At 47.5% G+C, this 20596-nt stretch overlaps 1 protein-coding gene across 4 annotated transcripts in view; it reads right to left on the bottom strand.

Moving 5' to 3' along the window:
* Efcab8 (EF-hand calcium binding domain 8) overlaps positions 1–20596 on the bottom strand; it is a 65923-nt gene that overhangs the window by 17330 nt on the left and 27997 nt on the right. For 3 of the 4 annotated variants that reach the window (XM_040746530.1, XM_040746531.1, XM_040746532.1), the window contains exons 13-21: positions 19552–19619; positions 19093–19244; positions 18412–18546; positions 17078–17188; positions 12684–12911; positions 10960–11030; positions 7174–7378; positions 5807–5989; positions 4317–4466 (exon numbers count right to left, since the gene is read on the bottom strand). In XM_040746530.1, the coding sequence (XP_040602464.1) occupies positions 4317–4466; positions 5807–5989; positions 7174–7378; positions 10960–11030; positions 12684–12911; positions 17078–17188; positions 18412–18546; positions 19093–19244; positions 19552–19619 (1303 nt within the window). The remainder of the gene's footprint in view (positions 1–4316; positions 4467–5806; positions 5990–7173; positions 7379–10959; positions 11031–12683; positions 12912–17077; positions 17189–18411; positions 18547–19092; positions 19245–19551; positions 19620–20596) is intronic. The other variant, XM_040746533.1, reaches the window with a different exon arrangement.

Raw genomic sequence — 20596 nt, 5'->3', positions numbered from 1 at the left:
AGTGTTTCTCGTGCTAAAAACACCTCTGTCCAATCTGTACATATCCAGACATGCTTCTATCCTGTTGGTAACTTCTCGGGTTTTGTTTCAGTACGGCTCAAAGGCATGAGTCTACTCCAGGCGTTTACAGACACTTGTTACCTGCTTTTCGTACAATAAGGGTTTCAATGCAGATTACAGATGGTGGTATCTAAAACTTTTATCCCTTTTTTGTAAACTTAGGAAAAATTAATATAAACTTCAAGGAGTCAAGACTTGGATCCACCTGTCACAGGTCAAACAGACTCTGGGATCCCTTGACAAGTACTCCTGTCAATCAGCAGCTTAGGTTTTCCTGCATACTGCCTATCCCTGAGGATGGGCTCTTCCCTTTCCCTGACCTTGGGACTTCTTCGCAACCCCTCCAACTACCAGGACCACGGGTCTGGGAGAGTCAAGTGTACACCCAAGATTAATATTTTCCCCTAAGTTCCTTAATTTTGCCTTCTGTCCCTAGTCTATATCTGTTCCAGCAGATTTCCATGCAGCTGACACATACCATCCAGGAAGCAGCTGCGGCCCTGCAAACTGTTCCAAATGCCCTCACCTCATTATCCCCAAGTGGTCCTGCAGAACTGGAAAGCCCTGGACGTGCTGAAAGCTGATGTGAAAAGGAACTGGTTTATAAATATGGCTGACTCCAAGCCTACTCTTTGGTCTCCCTTGGGCCCCTAGCTCCTACCCACTCCCAGACTTTGACCCACACTCCAGTCTTCCTGTACCACCACAATGACCAGCTGAGTAGTAGTTACAGAAGATACTGTGTTATACCTTATCATCAGCAAGGCTGAAATGATGGGTCTCACAGGTGGTCCAAATATACAGAAACCAGCTCAAACTGAACTATAGAAGGATTTTTGGTGATTAGATAAAAGCCAGCATTCCTCAGGAACTTGTGAAACCAGTTTCCATCTGCCAAAGGGACCTCTGGCAGAAGGGACATATGGCTACTTGTGGCACCACCTATCAGCATCTCAAAGCTCATGCTGGCCTCCAGGCTCCCTCAGCATCACAAGTACACACTTCAAAGTCCATGGCCTTTCTCACCTCCTCCTCTACCCTAAACCCCTCCAGCTCGCAGGCTTCCCGCTCCCAGACATTCATCCTGCTCATAACCCGGCTGTTCCCACTATCCTGCTCCATTTCTTATGCTCACTTCTCTCGCAGTCTCCTACACTTTCCCTCTGCCCCATCTCTTGCTGTCTTGCTCCATCCACTATTCTCTCCCACTCTCACTTCCCCGCCATGTTTCCAGTCTTCTTCCTCTCTCTGCTCCGGACTCCTCTGCTTGTTTGTTCTCTCATATCTACAACCTTCACCATATCCTGGAAGCGGTAGAGAGATTATGATAAGCCTGCACTGTCGGACCTGGTGTGTTACTTTCCTTAAGAGATGACTCTCAAATTACATTAAGTTTCAGGCAGAAACAAAACAAAAAACCTAGATCACACTGAGCTGAACTCAAGAAATCCAGTAACAGAGAGGGAGGACTGATGACCAAAGGGATTAAGACTGGGCTGGTTTAACCCCCAGAAACAGCTGACCTGACAAAGGTTAACTTTTGAATCCCAGGCATCAGCCTGGGAATCCAGCATGGGACTGATCAAGACCCCCTGAATCTGGGTGTCAGTGAGGAGGCCTAGGGAATCTATTGAGCCTTGGGTAGCAGATCAGTACCCATCCCAAGTATACACACGGACTTTGGACTCCCATCCAACAATGTGAGATGCACTCTCACCCTGAACTCTTGGGGAAGGGTCTAGGCCCTGCCCTATATGAAATGACAGACTATGGACATCCCCATGGAGGGCCTCACCCTCCCTGGGGAAATGAGGGGATAACGGGGGGGGGGGGAGGGAAGGGAGAGGGACCTGGAACTGACTTGTGAAGCAACCTTGTTTCTAATCTAAATTTAAACTTAAAAATAAATAATAAAAAAATAAATGTTGGAAATGAAAAAAGACTTGAAAATACATAGTTTTTATTCTTAAAAAAAAACCTAGATCAGTCCCTACACAAAACTAGTAAGAAGAATGAAGTAGATAATGACGTGAGATCTGACAGAAAAGGTTTTCCACTGAATACTGACATGTTTTTTTAAAAAATGCTAAACTACAATTTCAAATGCTTAGTTTGTTTTTGAAGCCAAAACCTTATCTTTGTGTATATACAGGGTACAGGCATAGGAAAGAATTTCAAAGAAAGGAAATCCAGCATGCCTGCGCTATTTTTGTAGGATTTTTAAAGATTTATTTTTATTTATGTATGTATTTCTATGTGCATGGCACGCACATGGATGTGGGTGCCCATGGAGGCTGTAAAAGGATGTCATGCAGGACTCGCCATCATCCACACCACAAAGGTGTCTCACTTCTGAATGGGGGAAAAGCTGAGGCCTCCTTCCCAAACCTCGCTGCCATTGCTACGGTGGCAGAACAGCCAGAGGAGAGAGTGTGCAGCCTGTGGCAGCATGCCAAGCATGTGGCCAAGCTAGGGCACAAGGCTAGATGTGTAACTGGCAGAGAGGGTGTGTACAGTCAGGAGGCTGGCTCTGGGAAGGACCAGGCAGGATTCGTGTGATTAAGAAGCATGGATAACCAACACGATTCCTGTTATACTCTGGCTCTGGTCCTTCAAACCCCAAGCATAGTCCCCTCTCATTGTAGAAGGAGCTGCTGGGTTGACATTGGGCTCTCAGGTTCCCTCAGTTCAGTGTTCCAACAAGTTTCCAACCACAAGAGGCTACAGGTCTTCCTGTGGCCCTTTCAGAATAAGCCAGGACAGCTAGCAACCACTAGAACTCAATTCTTAGGGGATTCAGGGCCCTTGATTGGCCTCTGGGGCACCTTTATGAATGTGCACATATAAACATGTGGACAAGCATATACACGATAATAAAAATTAAATTATATCAAATTTTTAAGAGGCTAATGATCTAAGGCTGGGAATGTAGTTCCATTGGCAAAGTGCCTACCAAGCATGCCCAAAACCATGGGTTTGATCCTCAGCACTGTATAAGCCAAGTGGTGGCAAACACCTTTAGTCCCAACACTTGAGAGATAGAAACAAGAGGGTCTGAAGTTCAGGGTCATCCTCAGCTATGTGAGTTCAATGCCAGCCTGGTATACAGGTGTCTGAGTTAGGACATTTCTGTTGCCATGATAAAACACCATGGCCAAAGGTAACTTGGAGAGGAAAGGGTTTATTTCATCTTACAGCTCCACATCACATCCAGGATGTAAACTTCAGAAACCAGAAGAGTATCATAGTGAGAGTTCCAGGCCAGAGAGGAGGCAGGAGGAAGAAATGAACACAAATGAACCTACCCAACTTGCACCCCACTACCTTAATAATTATGTAAAGATGTGTTACATTTGTTTATGTTGCAGAATATTACTTTAACTGTGTAAAGGTGTGTTACATTTGTTTCTGCTGCCTTTGTTAATGATGTAAAGATGTATTATATGTGTTTATGCTACATTTCTTTAATTATGTAAAGATGTGCTGCTGTTTCACCTTGCCTGCCTAAGGCACCTGATTAGTCTAATAAAGAGTTAAATGGCCAATAGCTAGGCAGAGAAAGAATAGGCAGGGCTGGTGGGCAGAGAGAATAAGTAGAAGAAATCTAGACAAGGGGAGGAGAGAACAAGGGAGAAAGAGCAGGACACACCTGGGGCCAAAGCCAGCCAGCCAGCCACCAGCCAGCCACTGGAGTAAGAGAGAGAGAGCGAGAAAGAGAGAGAGAGAGAGAGAGAGAGAGACAGACAGACAGACAGACAGACAGACACAGACACAGACACAGAGAGACAGAGACAGAGACACAGAGACAGAGAGACAGAGAGACAGAGACACAGAGACAGAGACAGAGAGACAGAGACAGAGAGACAGAGACAGAGAGAGAGAGAAAGAGAGAGAGTAAAAAAGCCCTGAGACAAAAGGTAGATAAAGAGAAACAGGTTAATTTAAGATAAAGAGAGCTAGCCAGAAACAAGCCCAAGATAGGTTGAACATTCATAACTAATAAGAAGTCTCCATGTCATGATTTGGGAGCTGATGGTGGCCCAAAAAGGAAAGCCAGTTACACACTACAAAACACCATCCAAGGCAAAGAGAGAGACTTCCAACAGTGTGTTCTAGAAAAGCCACTTCTCTCCCAGCCCCACTCCTGCCCAGGCCTTAGCAAGCTGCTCTGGAATTCCAAATTCACCAGGTCCATGGCACACCCACCCCTGCCCTGCCCAGCCCAGCTGCCCACTCCCACACTGAGCACAACTCACCTTCTCCACTGACACGTTTGGCTGCAGCTGCAACTTCTTCCAGAAATCCCCCTTTCTCTTTTGAGCATCTTTGTGAAGTGATGTTTTGTGAAGAGATGATTTACTGAGAAGTATGTTAGACACTACACGGTTCTGAGCACTGGAAGATTTCTAAAAATAAGAAATGGCCTCTTGGTAGCCACATGGCATCTGCCCTCCTATGCACAGTGAAGATCAGAAGTAGGGGATAAAAGAGCAGCCATAGGGACTCCATCCTGCCAAAAGGCCAGTGAGCTATGTGGTTGGGCCTTAGGACACTCTGAGACTAAGAGGTTTCTATTTTAAGTGATCAGCAATTTTGTTCTGTAGCGCAGAGACTTGAGTCATCTTTAGGGTAGAGCTTCCCTTTGTCCTGAAAGTGAAGCTAAAGGGGCCTAACACCCATTCTTCTCAAGATACGAGTGCAGAGGCCTAAAGTGATCAAAGACAGCCCTAGTGTCTGACAGTAAAGTATATTTACCTCACAGCACTGTCAAGTGCCTGAGTCTCAGAGTACCATGGTGTTTCACAGGGCAGAAAGTCATCTTAGCAGACCGTGCTGGAGCTGACCTACATTGCCCCATGCCTGGAACTGGCGCTGGCCAATGCTGCCGCACGCCTGAAAATTGGGAAGCTGGTGCCTCTTCTTCAAGCTCTGGGTCTCAGAAACCAGAATTCACCTGCAGAAGCAACTGGACTGCTTCCTCCATCCCTCTGGTCCTATACCCCAAGGGTCTCCTGTACTCAGTGTTGGGATACTGTCATCATTCCTACAAGCCCAAGGTCAGTTACCTTTCTTTAGACCTTGCTCTCTTCCCACATCCTAAAAACCAGAGCTGTCAAATGAATCCTGGGCCTTCAGGGCTTAGAGGTGAAGACCATCTTATGTCACCTTCCCCTTCTGCACTGTGGCTTAAGCTTTGGAGAGGTGGCAGTTGGTGCCTTGAATAGCTCACTCCTGGGCCAGGGCCAGGGCCAGGGCCAGGGCCAGGGCCAGGGCCAGAGTGCTCCATCTTAAAAAACTAAAGCCATAGACCATGATCTAACATACAATTTAGGCTTCTAGAACTCTGTTCTCTATAGCTCCTATTCATAAGCTTTCAACTCTCAGGCCTGGTCTGGAGATGCAAAAACCACCCCCGGGCTTGAGTAAGCAGTGTGTTAGCTACAGTGCAATCAAAATAAAGAGGCAGTAGGTGGTGGGGGTGCACACCTTTAAACCCAGCACTGGGGAGGCAGAGGCGGGCGACATCTGTGAGTTTAAGATCAGCCTGGTCTATGGAGTGAGTTCTAGGACAGCCAGGACTGTTACACAGAGAACCCCTAACAAAAAAAAAAAAAAAGAGGAACTCTGTCCCTCACTACAAACACACACACACACACACACACACACACACACACACACACACACACACACCATGTCAGAACAGGTGAGCTGGACAGTTGGCACAGGAGGGTGCTCTCACTCCCACCTGCTGAGACATACGCCTCTCTTGGTCCATGTCTCTCTGGTGTTTCATCACTGGGGGAGCAGACATCAACATCCGCCTCACAGTAAAGCCAGTGGACTTTGTGGTAAGCTTGTGTGCCCACTTTTGCCCATTATCTTTTGGGGAGACTTTGGTGCTGGCAATACATTCCTCTGCATCTTTCACCTGTGCAAAGAGAGAGGGCATATCCAGAAACCCTTCCACAAGTGGAAAGCTCAGGCTCTCCTCAGCCCAGTGCTGAGGTCACCCGCCCTCCAGGAACCCAGCATTGCTTCCCAGAAATCTTATGCCTTGAGAGACCTCAGACCAAAGCTTTTAAACACACCCTGGGCCTACTACTAATACCCTAGGCAGGACATGGCTCCTGAGAGGAATTCAATCTCCACATCTGAAAAAAATGGACAGTGGTTTCCAAATATTTATTTTGTCACTTTTAATCTTGGGCCAGCCCACAGTACAAAAGAAATAGAACCCTGAGCTCTTTTGGAGGATGTAGTGCCTACTAGAGTCGCTGAGCTGGGCAGGAGCTTCCTCCACCCATCAGCACACCTGCAAAGCGGTGACCTGTAGTACCATTCCACCTTTGGGTTGCTACAATGTGGCAATTTAGAGACCGTGCATGTCCTAAATCCCTATCATGAGTCTGGGGAGCCTTGTATAGCATCATTGCCCAAGTGGAGAAGTTGTGGGCAGGACCTACTGCCAACCTGATGGGATTGGAAGTATCTAGAAGAGTAGAGCCATATCTGGGTGTGTCTGTGAAGATGTTCTCAAGGGCGAAACAAAGAAGGAAAGACCCAGCCTGAATGTGGGCCCGGCTGGAGCAAAAGAGGAAGAACACTTGTCTGGCGCCTCTTTCTCTGCTTCCTAGTCACCCAGATGTGGCCTACTCTGGCTAACCTGGCCCTCCTGCCATGGCAGACTTGGACTCTCTGAAACTGTGAGCCCTGCTAAGTCTTCCCCTTTTAAGCTGTTTCTGTCGGGTATTTTGTTACAGCAGCAAAAAGCTAACAGTGGACCATCCTCAAGGAGGAAGTAAGCCTTTGAAAAGGACAGCCTAGCACCACCAGGCCCTGGAGTCGGACTGTCTAGATTTACCCCTTCTTGGTTTGTTTGCCCTGAGAGAGGCGTCTCAGCTCTCTACACCTCTATTTTCTGTCACATGAAGATGCTCAAGGAGCTACCATACACTCTCCTAGCTACCACGCCCCCAACCCAGTGTAAGTCTCTCTCTGCTCCCGTTGCTCTCTCTGCCCTCTCAGATTCTGGCCCATAGCTCAGACAAATGAAAGAAGCCTGTGGTTGGAGTGAAAGCACCTGGGAAACTAGCTAAGTGCATGGCGCTGTACCTTCTTTGGTTGTAAAGGCAAGGGGCTCTTGGAGGCATTGAAATTCAAGATGGGCTTCAACATGCTGACATTCCAGAAGAGGATGTCCCCGTTGTAGGAAGAAGTCCCAAGGAACTGGTTCTGATACTTGGCCATGCTCAGAACGTCCTCTGTGTGGTAGGTCTGCCAGTGGTAGCAGGAGAGTACCATCTTGGTCTTTTGGAACCTGTGCACATGGCCAGGGGCAGGTCAAGAGCTCACAGGTTGCAATGCTCTTTGGGGGAAACCACAGTCTTCAGGATTCAGAAGCCAACTCAGAGCAGCATTGTCTTGTGGGTCCAGGACCTTGCTTAACCTTAACGCCCCCCCCCACTCACTGACCTCATTTCCTAAGTACCCACTATGCATCAAATGTAAAGGTTCTGCTCTTGGAGTAAACAACTGAGGAGTCTTAATTTGTCCCCTGAGAAAAAACAAGGGGAAGTGATAGTTGTGACCAGGCCTCCTCTAACAGAAGGGACCTTGTACATGTTGGTCCTTCCTCCCAGAATGTGTGTTACATCTCAAGTGCTTCCCTGATACCCCTCCAGCTCATACCTCATCCTGGGCCTCCTTGGCTAAGGTGTTCTTGATCACTCCCTAACACTAAGGATTCTGCTCCTCCACAGGAAGCCTATTCTTTCCCCATAGCAGTCAATATATCTTATAAATCAAATTATCCCATTATTTAATAGAGACTGAGTATCTGTATGTACTTAAAATTCATTTGTTAGGGTGGTGGTGGTACATGCCTTTAATCCAAGCACTCGGGAGGCAGAGGTAGGTGGATCTCTGTGAGTTCGAGGCCAGCCTGGTCTACAAAACTACACAAAGAAACCCTGTCTCAAGGAGGGAATGGAGAGATGTTCTTGGGGAGAACATCTGATCACAAAGACAGAAGCCTTGTTAATGGTAATGATAAGGAGGTCTCCACCCTTCCCATCGTAGAGACTACAGCAAGATGATGATCCTTTTTAAATAAGGAAAAGACCCCCACAAGACTACACAATACTTTGGCCCAGGACCTTTCAGCCTTTATATGTTCAAGAAGTAAATCTCTATTATTTACATGTCATCCAGTCTATGGTATTATGCTGCAGCAGCCTACACGACGAAGGTAGAAGCTACACAGAGAATGAGGTACTGCTGTAACGATAACTAAAACTATGCAGGTGACTTTGGAGGCAGCAGATGGGCAGAGATTGGAAGAATTCTAAAGCACATTCTAGGGAAAGCCTACAGCACCACGTCTGGCCATCAAGGATGGTTTCAGAGAGGGCATAGAAAAGGGGAGAGCTATAGAGAAAGCCATGCCGGGGATATAGCTCAGTGGATACAGCACTTGCCTAGCATGTATGAAACCCTGAGTTTGATCCCAAGCACTGAATAAACTAGGCGTGGTGATGATGGCTGTAATCCCATGGCTAGAGAGGTGAAGGCAAGAGGATCAGAACTTCAAAATCACCTACATAGGGAGTTCAAGGTCACCCTGGGATATAGGAGGAAGGGAGGGAGGGGGAGGGAGGAAGAGAGGGGAGACAGAGACAGAGACAGAGACAGAGGCAGAGTTGAAACCCCAGCTCAGCATGCACTCTACCACTGAATTACCCTCCCAGCCCCATCTATTTAAAGATGACATAAGCATTCCTATGTTGCAATATGGATGATAATGACCATTATGATATCTCAAGTAGAAGGGAGGAACACGCTACTGGAAACTGGAGGCAAAGCCATCATGGGTACAAAGTGACAGAGAACTTGACTGGATTGTGTTCACATTCTAGTGCTTTGTGGCAAGTAAAGCTTACAAGCCACGAGACTAGGTATTTATTAGGCTGAGGAAATCTCTAAGAAAGATATTCGAAGGTGTAGACAGTTCTCACCTGTTTAAAGTAAAATTCTAGAAGAGATGAATAATTTTGTTTTTGTTTTTGTTTTTCTGGAGAGATGGCTCAGCCATCAAAGGCTAGGCTCACAACCAAAAATACAGAAGAGATGAATAACTTTAAAACTGAGTTGTTGAGCGAAAGGGAAGAAAGCCTAGGGTTGCTGCTCAACGGCATTAGCCTAGCACACATGAGGCCGTGTTCAGGCAACAGTACCAAAAAAGGATGGGGGACAGAACTTAAGGTTCTCAGCCCTTATCTACTGAAAGGAAAGATGAGCATGTTGGGGTGTGGTTTAGACTGTGAGAACACTGTGGGTAAGCCACTTGGCAGAAGCTGTGTGCAATGCTCTAAGACAATGGAAAAACGACTCTAAGAGCAACTCAGGCATTTGAACTGTCCTTCCTGTTGCAAAAGGGTTTCAGAAAAGAGATCACCAACACAAGTTAGACCTCAGCACCGCTTGTCCTCAACACCTCACTTCATAGTCTCTCATCCTACACTCTGGTATCATGCTCTTAAGCCATGCCAGGAATAGTTCCTGAGGGCGATAGTATAATACAAGCTATACCAACAGAGATAGGAAAGCTTGGCTCCTTCCATCATCTAGAGTCCAGTGGGCAGAGTCATGGGTTCAGGAGTACAGCCCCAAACAGCCACAGGACCCATGCAGGGAATAGAACTATAGCAGGAGCATGACCTGGACCCAGGACCACCACGAGGGCATAACATTCCAAAGCTATGGAAGCAGATTATCTAGAGGTTTACATATCCAGCCCCTGCAAAGCAGGACCTCCATCTCAGGATCCTTGGAGGCACAGCAGCAAGAAAGAGGGACAAAGGTGCTTGCTGCCAATCATGATGGCCTGAGTCAATCCCTGGAACCCACATGGTAGAAGTAACAAACTGACTCACCCACAAGTTGTCCTCTGGCCTCTGCCTCTATGCCATGGCACACAGAGTAGATAGACAGATGACAGATGTTTGAATGATAGAGGTGAAATTTGTTCCTATGAGTTTTAGACTCACTTGGGATCTGCCATTCATTTCTTCCCCCCATCTCCACTCATTTGTCCTGTACCCATCTCACTGTTGGACTTTGGAAGTGCATAATAAGTCTACGTTACGTGTTTAGAGCCAAGGGAGAACTTGCCTCAGGATAAGTGGTACACTGGGTGTCATATTTAGATGAGACTTTGAACTTAGACATTTCAAGTGATGCTAACCAAATGATATCCTCAGGACCACCCTCTGCTCCCAACACTAGGGTGGTGGCCTTGTCCCTCACTCTTAGTTCTGTTTCTTGGGAAATGTCTCAGCTCTGAGATAATTGCGTAGCTCAGTCATTTCAGGGACTAGTGTGAGCATATTAGGAGGTCAAGCCTTTGGAAGGTGGTGAGGTCATGTGTGTGGAGTCCTCATCGGTGGGATTATAGCCCTCAACCCTTCTGTCAGGTAAGTTCATAAGAAGGAAAGAGCTCTCTAGGAACCAGGAATCAGACCTTCACAAGAAGCCAAACTTGCTAGGGCCTTGGACTGAGACTACCCAGCCTCCTGGATTATAGGGAGTAAGTCCCTGTGCCTTGTAAGTTACTAGTCAATGGCGTCTTGTTATAAGAGACTGAAGTAATTCCTCCATGGAATGAGAAGCTGCATGGGGACAAAGACTGTCACTTTTGCCATGGCCATCAGCGGCAGGCAGAAGGCACCTCACCACATGCTACATGAATGGATGGGTGGATGCAGGAGTGGAGCAATGGCTGGTGACCACCACGGGTGCCCTGCTAGCTATTGCAGCTGCTGAGGAAGCTTGGAATGAGGAAAGCTCAAAATAAGGGAGACACCCAGCAGCCCAAGCCTCCCACTCACACTTGCTGCTCACATGAAATGGGTGATTCTCTTACTCCACCCTGTCGCGTAGTACACTTTGTTCATGTGGACAATTCCACTAACCTGTTGGAGACAAAGGAAACAGAGCACTAGACTCCTCAGAGAGGAGAGCATGCCTCCGGGCCCCTGGTGCTTTCCTAAATGCACCCAGCAGAAAGTCAAAACTCAATGAAGGTGAGAATTCCCAGAGTCAATGCCATCATCAAGCTTTAAGAGTGCCTGCTAATTAATTTCCTAACTAAAAGGAACTAGAGACCATCCAACCTGATGTAAGTGAAAGAGGCAGATAATGTGGGTACCCATGTTCATTTTACAAAAGAGATAACTGGGCAACATGTGACCCAGCTAAGATCCAATGACTGCTGAGAGATCTAGCCCAGTACTCAACCTCCCCCTTCCTTCTCCCTCCCTCCCAGAGAGAGACCAGAGGTCAACTTCCAGTGTAGTTTCTCAGTTACCATCCACTTTGTTCGAAGAGAAAGGCTCTCTCTCTGGGAGCTCACCCATCAGGCTAGTCTGATAGGACAATAAACCTCAGGGATTTGCCTGTCTCTACCTCCCCAGTGTTGGGATTAGAAGCTCATGCCACCACCCCCAACTTTCTATATGGATATTGGGAATCAAACTCTTCCACAGTTGAGTTCTCTCTGGCACCTTCACCTCCAGCTTCTTGACCAAGTGCTCTTTCTGCCCAGGTTAAAGGAAGGGGGCTCAAGTCCCAAAGTGGCATTTACAGCTGACTCCCCTAGAGCCCTACTCTCTGTCTCAGGCTGCCCAAATGTCCAGAAAGGAGCTCAACCTGGGTTATAGGAGGGTTTCTAGTGGTTAGATAAAAGCCAGAATTCTTCAGGAACTTACAAAACCATTGCCCATCTTCCAAAAGGAGTCATTTCCCTCACCTCTGGCAGAAGGGACATATGGCTACCTGGGGTGCCTAACAGCATATCAAAGCCTATGCTGCCTCCAAGCTCTCTCAGTATCAGAAGTACTTGTTAAAAGGTTCAAAGTCCATGCTTGCATGCTAACCCTTCTCACTTCCTTAGGCTTCCCTCCTTCCAGATACCCGTTCCCTCTCTTTACAATACCAACTTCCCCCTGCCCCCACCCTTCTCACCACACTCTCTCTCTTACTCACTCTCTCTTACTCTCTTGCTATGCTCTGTGCTCTGTCTCTTGCTACCTCACTATCTCCGTATCCTCCCCTACTTCCGTAACCCGGCCATGTCCAATCTACTCTCTCTCTCTCTCTCTCTCTCTCTCTCTCTCTCTCTCTCTCTCTCTCTCTCTCTCTCTCTCTCTCTCTCTCACACACACACACACACACACACACACACACACACACACACACACACACCTACAATAAAAACCCTAACCATATCATGGAACAGTCATGTCAGCAGTCATGTGTACCTCTTCACATATACTTTCAAATAGAAGTGAGCACAGTAGCCTGCAAATCAAACACCCCCACCACTAAGCACACACCCCAAAGCTCCAAGGTGCAGAATAACCATGTCCTTGCACATTTTAAATGCAAGAGCAACTGATACCTATGGAACCCTCACTAGAGACACTGCCTAGCTTCATCTCATGCAGGAGGACCCAAGGGCTCAGGCAAGTTTGAAGGCAGGCAGCTGTGCAGCCTCTTAGACACACAGAAAGCTACGTTCTAGGGCTCCCAGGAACCTGCTGCTCCCCCTAACAGACCCCACTGACCTCCACGTGGTCCCGGTTGGGAAATGTCAACAGGCACTCCCCAGTGTTGTAATTCCACATCTGCAGTGTGCCATCACGCAAGCCTGTCAGCAGACACCGCTCCGACTCATCCAGGGACATGGCAGTCAGCTCACTTTGCTGAAGGCCAGACACACAGAACTCCATCCTCTTCTTCCCCGTGGTGATGTCCCACACACTCACTGTGCCCTGTAGGCAGCCACTCACCACCTGTAAGTGGAGCACACAGGTGCCCCAGTTCACTGCAGGGCAGGCCGAAGTATGCCATGAGGTCCCTCCCATCCACGCCTCCACCCCCATGCAGGCAACCTGGGCAGTATAGGTAATGCCTGCAAACAAACCTTCCTGGGTTCTGTGTCACAAACCTGTTGCTACTACTATTTTTAAATGAATTAATTTCATAGAGCTCTCATTAACTCAAAAATGGCACTTGGGAATTCAAGCTCCCAGAAGAGACAGGAAAGCCACACCTATATTCAAGATTGTATAACACTGATCAACTGGTTAGAACTTCATGACTATGAAGGGCTAGAATGTTACAGTTCTAGACCCAAATGATCCTGGGCTATATTTAGTTCCCTTAACAGCCATTCACCTCTTAACGCACTTGTATATCAACTCTTAGGAAACACCTTTGAACGGTGTGAGCTTAGCAGACCACCAGCTTTCACTGACCCTAAGGCTGAGAACAGCATGTCAGATATATCTGACAGCAGAGGGTCCCCTACTTTACTGTCACTCACCTACCTGATGCTCTCACCAGGGTATGTGGGAAAATACCTCAGTGCATTGCTTTCATCCCATGACTATAAAATCTCTTTCTAACTGCTTCAACATCAGGACATGTGATTTGATAAGACAACAAAATGAGATAAAGAGGGTACAAATTGGAAAAGAAGTCAAACTCTTGCTATTGCTGATGATATGATAGTTTACATAAGTGACCCCAAAAACTCTACCAGGGAATTCCTGCAATTGATAAGTACCTTCAGTAATGTAGCAGGATACAAGATTAACTCAAAAAACTCAGTAGCCGTCCTATACACAGATGATAAACAGGCTGAGAAAGAAACCAGGAAAATATCACCCTTTACAACAGCCACAAACAACATAAAATATCTTGGGGTAACACTAACCAAACAGTAAAAGACCAGTATGACAAGAACTTTAAGTCTTTAAAGAAAGAAATTAAAGAAGATATCAGAAAATGAAAAGATCTTCCATGCTCTTGGATAGGTAGGATCAACACAGTAAAAAAAAAAAATGGCAATCCTACCAAAAGTAATCTACAAATTCAATGCAATTTCAGCACAATTCTTCACAGACCTGGAAAGAACAATACTCAATATGGAAAAACAATCTTGTACAATAAAGGATCATCTGGGGGCATCACCATCCCTGACTTCAAGATCTACTATAGAGCTATAGTGATGAAAACAGCTTGGTATTGACACAAAAACAGACAGGTAGACCAATGGAATCGAATCAAAGACCCTGATATCAACCCACACATTTTTTTACAAAGAAGCTAAAATACAAAATGGAAAAAAGAAAGCATATTCAATAAATAGTGCTGGTATAACAACTCGCTGTTAACATGTAGAAGAATGCAAACAGATCCATATCTATTGCCATGCACAAAACTCAAGTCCAAATGGATCAAAGACTTCAATATAAATCTATCCCACTGAACCTCATAGAAGAGAATGTGGGAAATTCCCTTGAATGCATAGGCACAGGAAATTACTTCCTAAATAGAACACCAGTATCACAGACACTGAGAGCAACAATTAATAAATGGGACCTCCTGAAACTGAGAAGCTTCTGTACAGCAAAAAAAAAAAAACATGATCAACAAGACAAAATAGCTTCCCTGAAGAATAGGAAAAGATCTCCACCAACCCCACATCTGACAGAGGGCTGATCTCCAAAATATACAAAGAACTCAAGAAACTAGGCATCAAACTACCAAATAACGCAATTAAAAATGGGGTACAGATCTAAACAGAGAATTCTCAACAAAACAGTCTCAAATGACAGAAAGACACTTAAGGAAATGCTCAACATCCTTAGTCACCAGGGAAATACAAATTAAAACCATTCTGAGATTCCATCTTACACTGATCAGAATGGCCAAGATCAAAAACACCAATGACAGCTTATGCTGGAGAGGATGTGGAGAAAGGGAAACACTCCTCCATTACTAGTGGGAGTATCAACTTTTACAGCTGCTGTGGAAATCAGTATGGCAATTTCTCAGAAAATTAAGAATCAACCTACCTCAAGACCCTGCAATTCCACTTTTGGGCATACACCCAAAGGAGGCAATTCACACTACAAGGACATTTGCTCAACTATGTTTATAGCAACATTATTCATAATACCCAGAACTTGGAAACAACCTAGATGCCCCTCAACCAAAGAATGGATAAAGTAAATGTGGTACATTTACACAATGGAGTACTACTCGACAGTAAGAAACAATGACATCCTAAAATTTGCAGGCAAATGGACAGAACTAGAAAAAAAACCATCCTGAGTGAGGTAACCCAGACCCAGAAAGACAAATATAGTATGTACTCACTCATAAGTGGATACCAGACACAAAGCAAAAGGTACCCAGCCTACAATCTACAACCCAAGAGAAGCTAGAACCCTCTTCCAGAGACAGATGGAAGCAAGTGCAGAAATCCACAAGTAACCATTGAGCCAAGCTCCTGGAGTACAATCAAAGTGAGGGAGGAGCAGTAATATGAACAAAGGAGTTAAGACCATGATGGGGAAACCCACAGCTGACCCAAGCTATTGAGAGATCACTGACTCCAGACTGACAAATGGGGAACCTGCATAAGACTGACCTAGACCCTCTTAATATAGGTGACAGCGGTGTGACTGGAACAATATATGAGGCCACCGGCAGTGGGTCCAAGATGTAACACGAATGCACAAACGACTTAGTGGAGCCATTCTATGTGGAGAGATGCCTTGCCCAGCATAGACACAGAGGTGTGGGGGGTGGAGAGGTGCCTTGGTCCTGCCCTGACGATGTGATGGGACAGACTTACACTTCCTAGGGAAGGCCTTTTCCTCTCCAAGAAACAAATGGGAAGTGGGATTGGAATGTAAAATTTAAATTAAAAGACTTAATAAAAATTAAATAAAACCAGAAAAAGACAAGAATATGTAATTTGGGGGACCCTGAATCCATGTTCCCAAACCACCATTATTCATATTTGGCTCAAGACAAACTCTTCTTCCCGTGAGGTGAGAGTCATGGTTTGCATCAATTCACTCACTCTCTCCAGAGAAGAGAATCTATGGTATTGAGAAGATGCTTGCCAAAGCGCCTTTAGTCAGGACTCAAATGGTAGCAAAAAGGCCAAGCAGGGAACAGGCTTCTGGCCCCTCCACAGAGAAGCAGAGGATGCAAGATGGCTGTGCGTTTACTGCTGTCCTCTTGTTCTGAGGCAGTAGCCTGTGGAGCTACTTTAGACGGGCACTGGCATTCCAGCTGAGAAGAGCTGGGTGTGTTTACAAACAAAACAAAAGCTGTTCCGAAGCCCTGAGGAGCCCAAGGCACCTGGAGACTGAGACAGGAATACTAAGAGTCAGACTTGGAGGAGCGCTCTGGCCAAAGCCACTCCTGCACAGATAGCCACCCTGTCCACAGCCCAGGCAGACAACTGGTGCCACTGGGAGCGGGCAAAGCCTGCAGCCCTTTCTGTTCACATTCCCCATAAGCATTCTGTGTGCCCAGCTGTCCTACACACAACTCGGCCTCTCCACAGCCTAGGGCAGTGGTGCCATAACTTTCCAAGAAGAAACAGAATGCTGCGTCCACAAAGTGGTAGCTCATAGGGTGGGAAGCTCGGGGGACACCTTGCACCAGCATCTGTTTCTGTGTTAAGAGGACTGCCTGCGCTGGGCGTTGGTGGCGCACACCTTTAATCCCAGCACTCGGGAGGCAGAGGCAGGCGGATCTCTGTGAGTTCGAGGCCAGCCTGGTCTACAGAGTGAGTTCCAGGACAGCCTCCAAAGCCACAGAGAAACCTTGTCTCAAAAAACCAAAAAAAAAAAAAAAAAAAAAAAGAGGACTGCCTGCCCAGAGATGACCTAAGTGACAACCCAAGACACTCAGAGGGATCAACAATACAGTGGCCAGATGGGAACCAGGTCAGCTCCCATGACAACCAGTCCACATTTTGTCTACATTTTGGTGACAGTAGGACTACAACCAAAGCACCAATGATTTCCAGAATGCCACATGAGCCGATTGACATGGAGAGGTCTAGGTCCTGATTGACATGGAGAGGTCTAGGTCCTGGTGGTAGCACTGGCACTCCTCCCAGCTGCTGAAGCCAGCCCTGCCCACTCACCTGCTTGAAGACCTTGCTGTAGAGGACTGCACACAAGGCTGAGCTGTGAGTCGACATCTTCCCTGTTTTCATGGGCCCCTGGGACTCCAAGTACCCTCTGAGGATCCCGATCTGTGAGCGGGGGAGGAGCAGACAGCTGAGTAGTCAAATGGGCTCTGCCCTCTGTGACGAAGGCCTTAAGGAGAAACCGCCAACATCAAGACATCCTGTACCCCCATGAGGCTCCTCAGAAATTCAGAATTCCACCTCTTCTCTTACCCTAATCCAAGGCCCTATTCCCAGGACTGAGACTCCCAATCTCTCATGTTCCAATAATCTTAATGAGGCCCCAGTCCATGGTCCTCTTACTTTCTGAGGAGCTAAAGCCTCACTCAGGCGTTTCCTTTATAACCAGCCTGGCAAACATGAAGATATTCTAAAGAGACACTTGAGTCCTCCAATCTGACTAGGAGACTGTTGAAACAGTGAACCCCAGAGAAATTGGAATTCCCCCAGGATCTTATGCTGGGAGAAGGAAAGAGTGACAGCCAAAGGGGAGTTGGGATGGACAGACACAACTTACCTCCGGGAAAGATATTTCACATGGTTCTACATCAGACCAGCTTACAGGAAGATACTAAAGCCAGACAAAAATAGACCAAAGGCCAATCTCCCTGGGACTGTTTACATATGCATACCCTTGACTCTCTATTTAAATTTGAATCTCACTTCAGGACTCCAAAGATAGACCTGAGTGATTTGCTAGATCTCTTTGTCCCTCTACCCAATGTGACCATACTGAATAAATCTGTTTCTGATTTCCACTATCAGTTTGGCAGTTTGTTTGTTTGGTTGGTTGGTTGGTTTGGTTTTGGTTTTGGTTTTGGTTTTTGAGTCAGGGTTTCTCTGTGTAGTTCTGGCTGTCTTGGAACTATCTCTGTAGACCAGAATGGTCTCAAACTCAGAGATCTGCCTGTGAGTTCTATGCCAGGGTGCTTCAGCCAACAGTGGGTACATAGCTACCACTGGGCTCCCACATTGAACCAGGCCTCACCGTGGCCTAGCCAGTCCTCCCCTCCAGCCATCCTCAAGGAGGCTCACAAGGCACTCTTCCTGGAAGTTTTCTCCAGGGCCCTCTGCCTCCCTGGAGACGATGATTACAACTGATGGGGACAAAGGAGCATGGAGGGATGACAGGAGAGTCGAGGGGTGCATGAGTAGGGATGGAGAAAAGGATGGACTAGGGTCCAGAACCTGTTCTCCCAGAAGCTCAAAAGCCAGAGCCTCACAGACTCCAGGGCCAGGCCAGCACAGGACAGACCATCAGCTGTGCCTGTTCCTCCCCCAGCACTCACATTGTAGGTGCTACAGATGAGGGTGCTGTCTTTGTGGAAGTAGGCACTGGTTATGGGGCAGTTGCCCAGGGGGAAGAGCTTCCCGCAGAAGGACTGGAGGCACACATAGTCCTGCAGGTCCCACACACGAATGTTCTGTAGGGAAAAGGCAAGAGGCAGGGGGGTCTGCAGAAGCAGCCAGCACCCTAGGCCCTGGGGACGCCCCCAGGAGCAAGGCTACCCAAGTATAAAGTATCTGTTGCTGGCACAGTCCCACCCAAAGAGGCTAAACCAATGGCCAGATAATCCATGTTCTCAGTGAGTGAGAGAGAACAGAGACTCCTTCCTGTGCATCCCTGTGCTGCCTGGACTTCTAAGCTCAGAAAGCTAAAGGCAAAGACTGCAGGCAGCCCACTTCCTGCCTCAGACCTTCACTTGCTCCCCACTCCAGGCCAGCTCTAACTGCTCAGAGCTGGGTTCCAATCCCACCAGAGGCTGTAACAACCTGCACACTGACTCTTCTAGGGTACCTCCCTGTGGGCCTTAGGCAAAGCGTGAGGCCAGCAGCAGGAAGGCTACCTCTGTGCCTCACACTCCTCCCAATACTGGCTGAGCTACGTGAGCACCCCAGGGTCAGTGTCTTTTCCTGGGAAACAGAGCTGGAGGGATGGGGGACAAAGGTATGTCCCATGAGGGTGACACCTTATCCCTGGAGATGCTGATCAGGATGCTGGTGTTCTTGCTGTTCACAAGAAGGTGAATCACTGATGTCTGATGTCCCTTCATGAGCCACACAGGCCTTTTAGAGACCAGGGGGTTCCACAGGCGGATGTGGGGGTCATAGCCACCAGTTGCTGGAGTTAAGAAATGAATATCAGCTACCAGGGCCTACACTGGGACCTTTTTCCAGGGCCAGGCCTCAGACTCCAGCCAGAGTTGGCAGATGGGGAAGGCCACTGTGACCTGTGACTTTCCCTCCTGTCCTTTCCTCTCTATGTCCATCTCTGACAGCCTGAGTCACACCCCGCCTCCCAGTGATATAGATCAGCAGAGGAAGAAGCCAGAGACCAGGAACTACAACCCTGTCCTCAGCTCTGATCATCCCAGGCAGCTGCAGCCCCCATCCCAACTCTGCTTCTGGAGAACACAAAGATTACTTACCCAGGAAGTTCCTGTCTGGACAGTAATCAAAGCAAAGAATTCCCTTTCTTAAATTTAATGATGATAACCTGGAGCGGAAAATCAAGGGGGGAAAGATGCAGGGCTATGAGCAGCAGTCTGGCCTCCAGGAGGGGCGGAGCTAGGTACTTGGTGGGGATGGACCAGTGTCTCCCTAACCAGAAAGAAGAGAGGTCCCAGACCCACCCAGTGCTCACCCAGCACCTAAAGCATAGCCCAGTGAAGGAGCAGATGCTCAAATCAGCAGCTCACGGGGAGGCACCCACCCTTTACGAAGAAACCGCCCCCAAATATGAGCAAGTCTTTCCATTCATAAAGCATTCTAACATAACATGATTTTACACCTACCATCCTCCAAGCCAACACAAAAATAAAAATAAATTTTAGAAAAGCAGCTCAGGGCCATTGGTGTTGTGCCCTCACTCTGCACTGGATGTCATCTCACAGGTCACCTGGACCCCACGTGCAGTCCTCAAGAGTGGCATTGCCTGGTGCAATGAGAACACTAAAATCAAGAGCTGACCAATGGGTGCACTGTCGGGGGCTCGGCCCTGGTGGGAACAACAGGAAATGGCTCAAGACACCCAGGAACAGAGAGGAGGAGAAAGGGCAAGGCAGGGTGCAAAGGTCAGAGAGACGCCGGCAGGACCCCAGGACCAGCAGCGCCCCCACAGGCCACGGAACAGCCTGTCTAGAAGTTTCCTGGGACGATAGCCAGGCCGACTCTTCCTTGTCCACACCATGTCTAGTCTAGGGCTCCTTAGCTTCCATATCAGCCTCACATCTGTTTCTTAACCTCCACCCTGGCTTCAGATTTTCAAGAACACATCAAAGCAAGCATATCCCACCCACTGGCAAGCTGGAGATGTGGGCCAGGGAGATGGCTTGGTAGACAAAGGCACTTGTTACCAAGCCTGACAACGGGACTCAACTCCTGGGACCCACACCACGGCAGGAGAGAACTGACTCCCACAAGTTGTCCTCTGAGCTCCACATGAGTGTACCAGTGTGTGCCACCATTCCTATA

This window comes from Mesocricetus auratus, unplaced genomic scaffold (genome assembly GCF_017639785.1).
Source record: "Mesocricetus auratus isolate SY011 unplaced genomic scaffold, BCM_Maur_2.0 Super-Scaffold_100004, whole genome shotgun sequence".
Taxonomy (NCBI): Eukaryota; Metazoa; Chordata; class Mammalia; order Rodentia; family Cricetidae; genus Mesocricetus; species Mesocricetus auratus.
The sequence above is the reverse complement of the archived record's forward strand: the minus strand, read 5'-3'. Positions and strand labels throughout refer to the sequence as shown.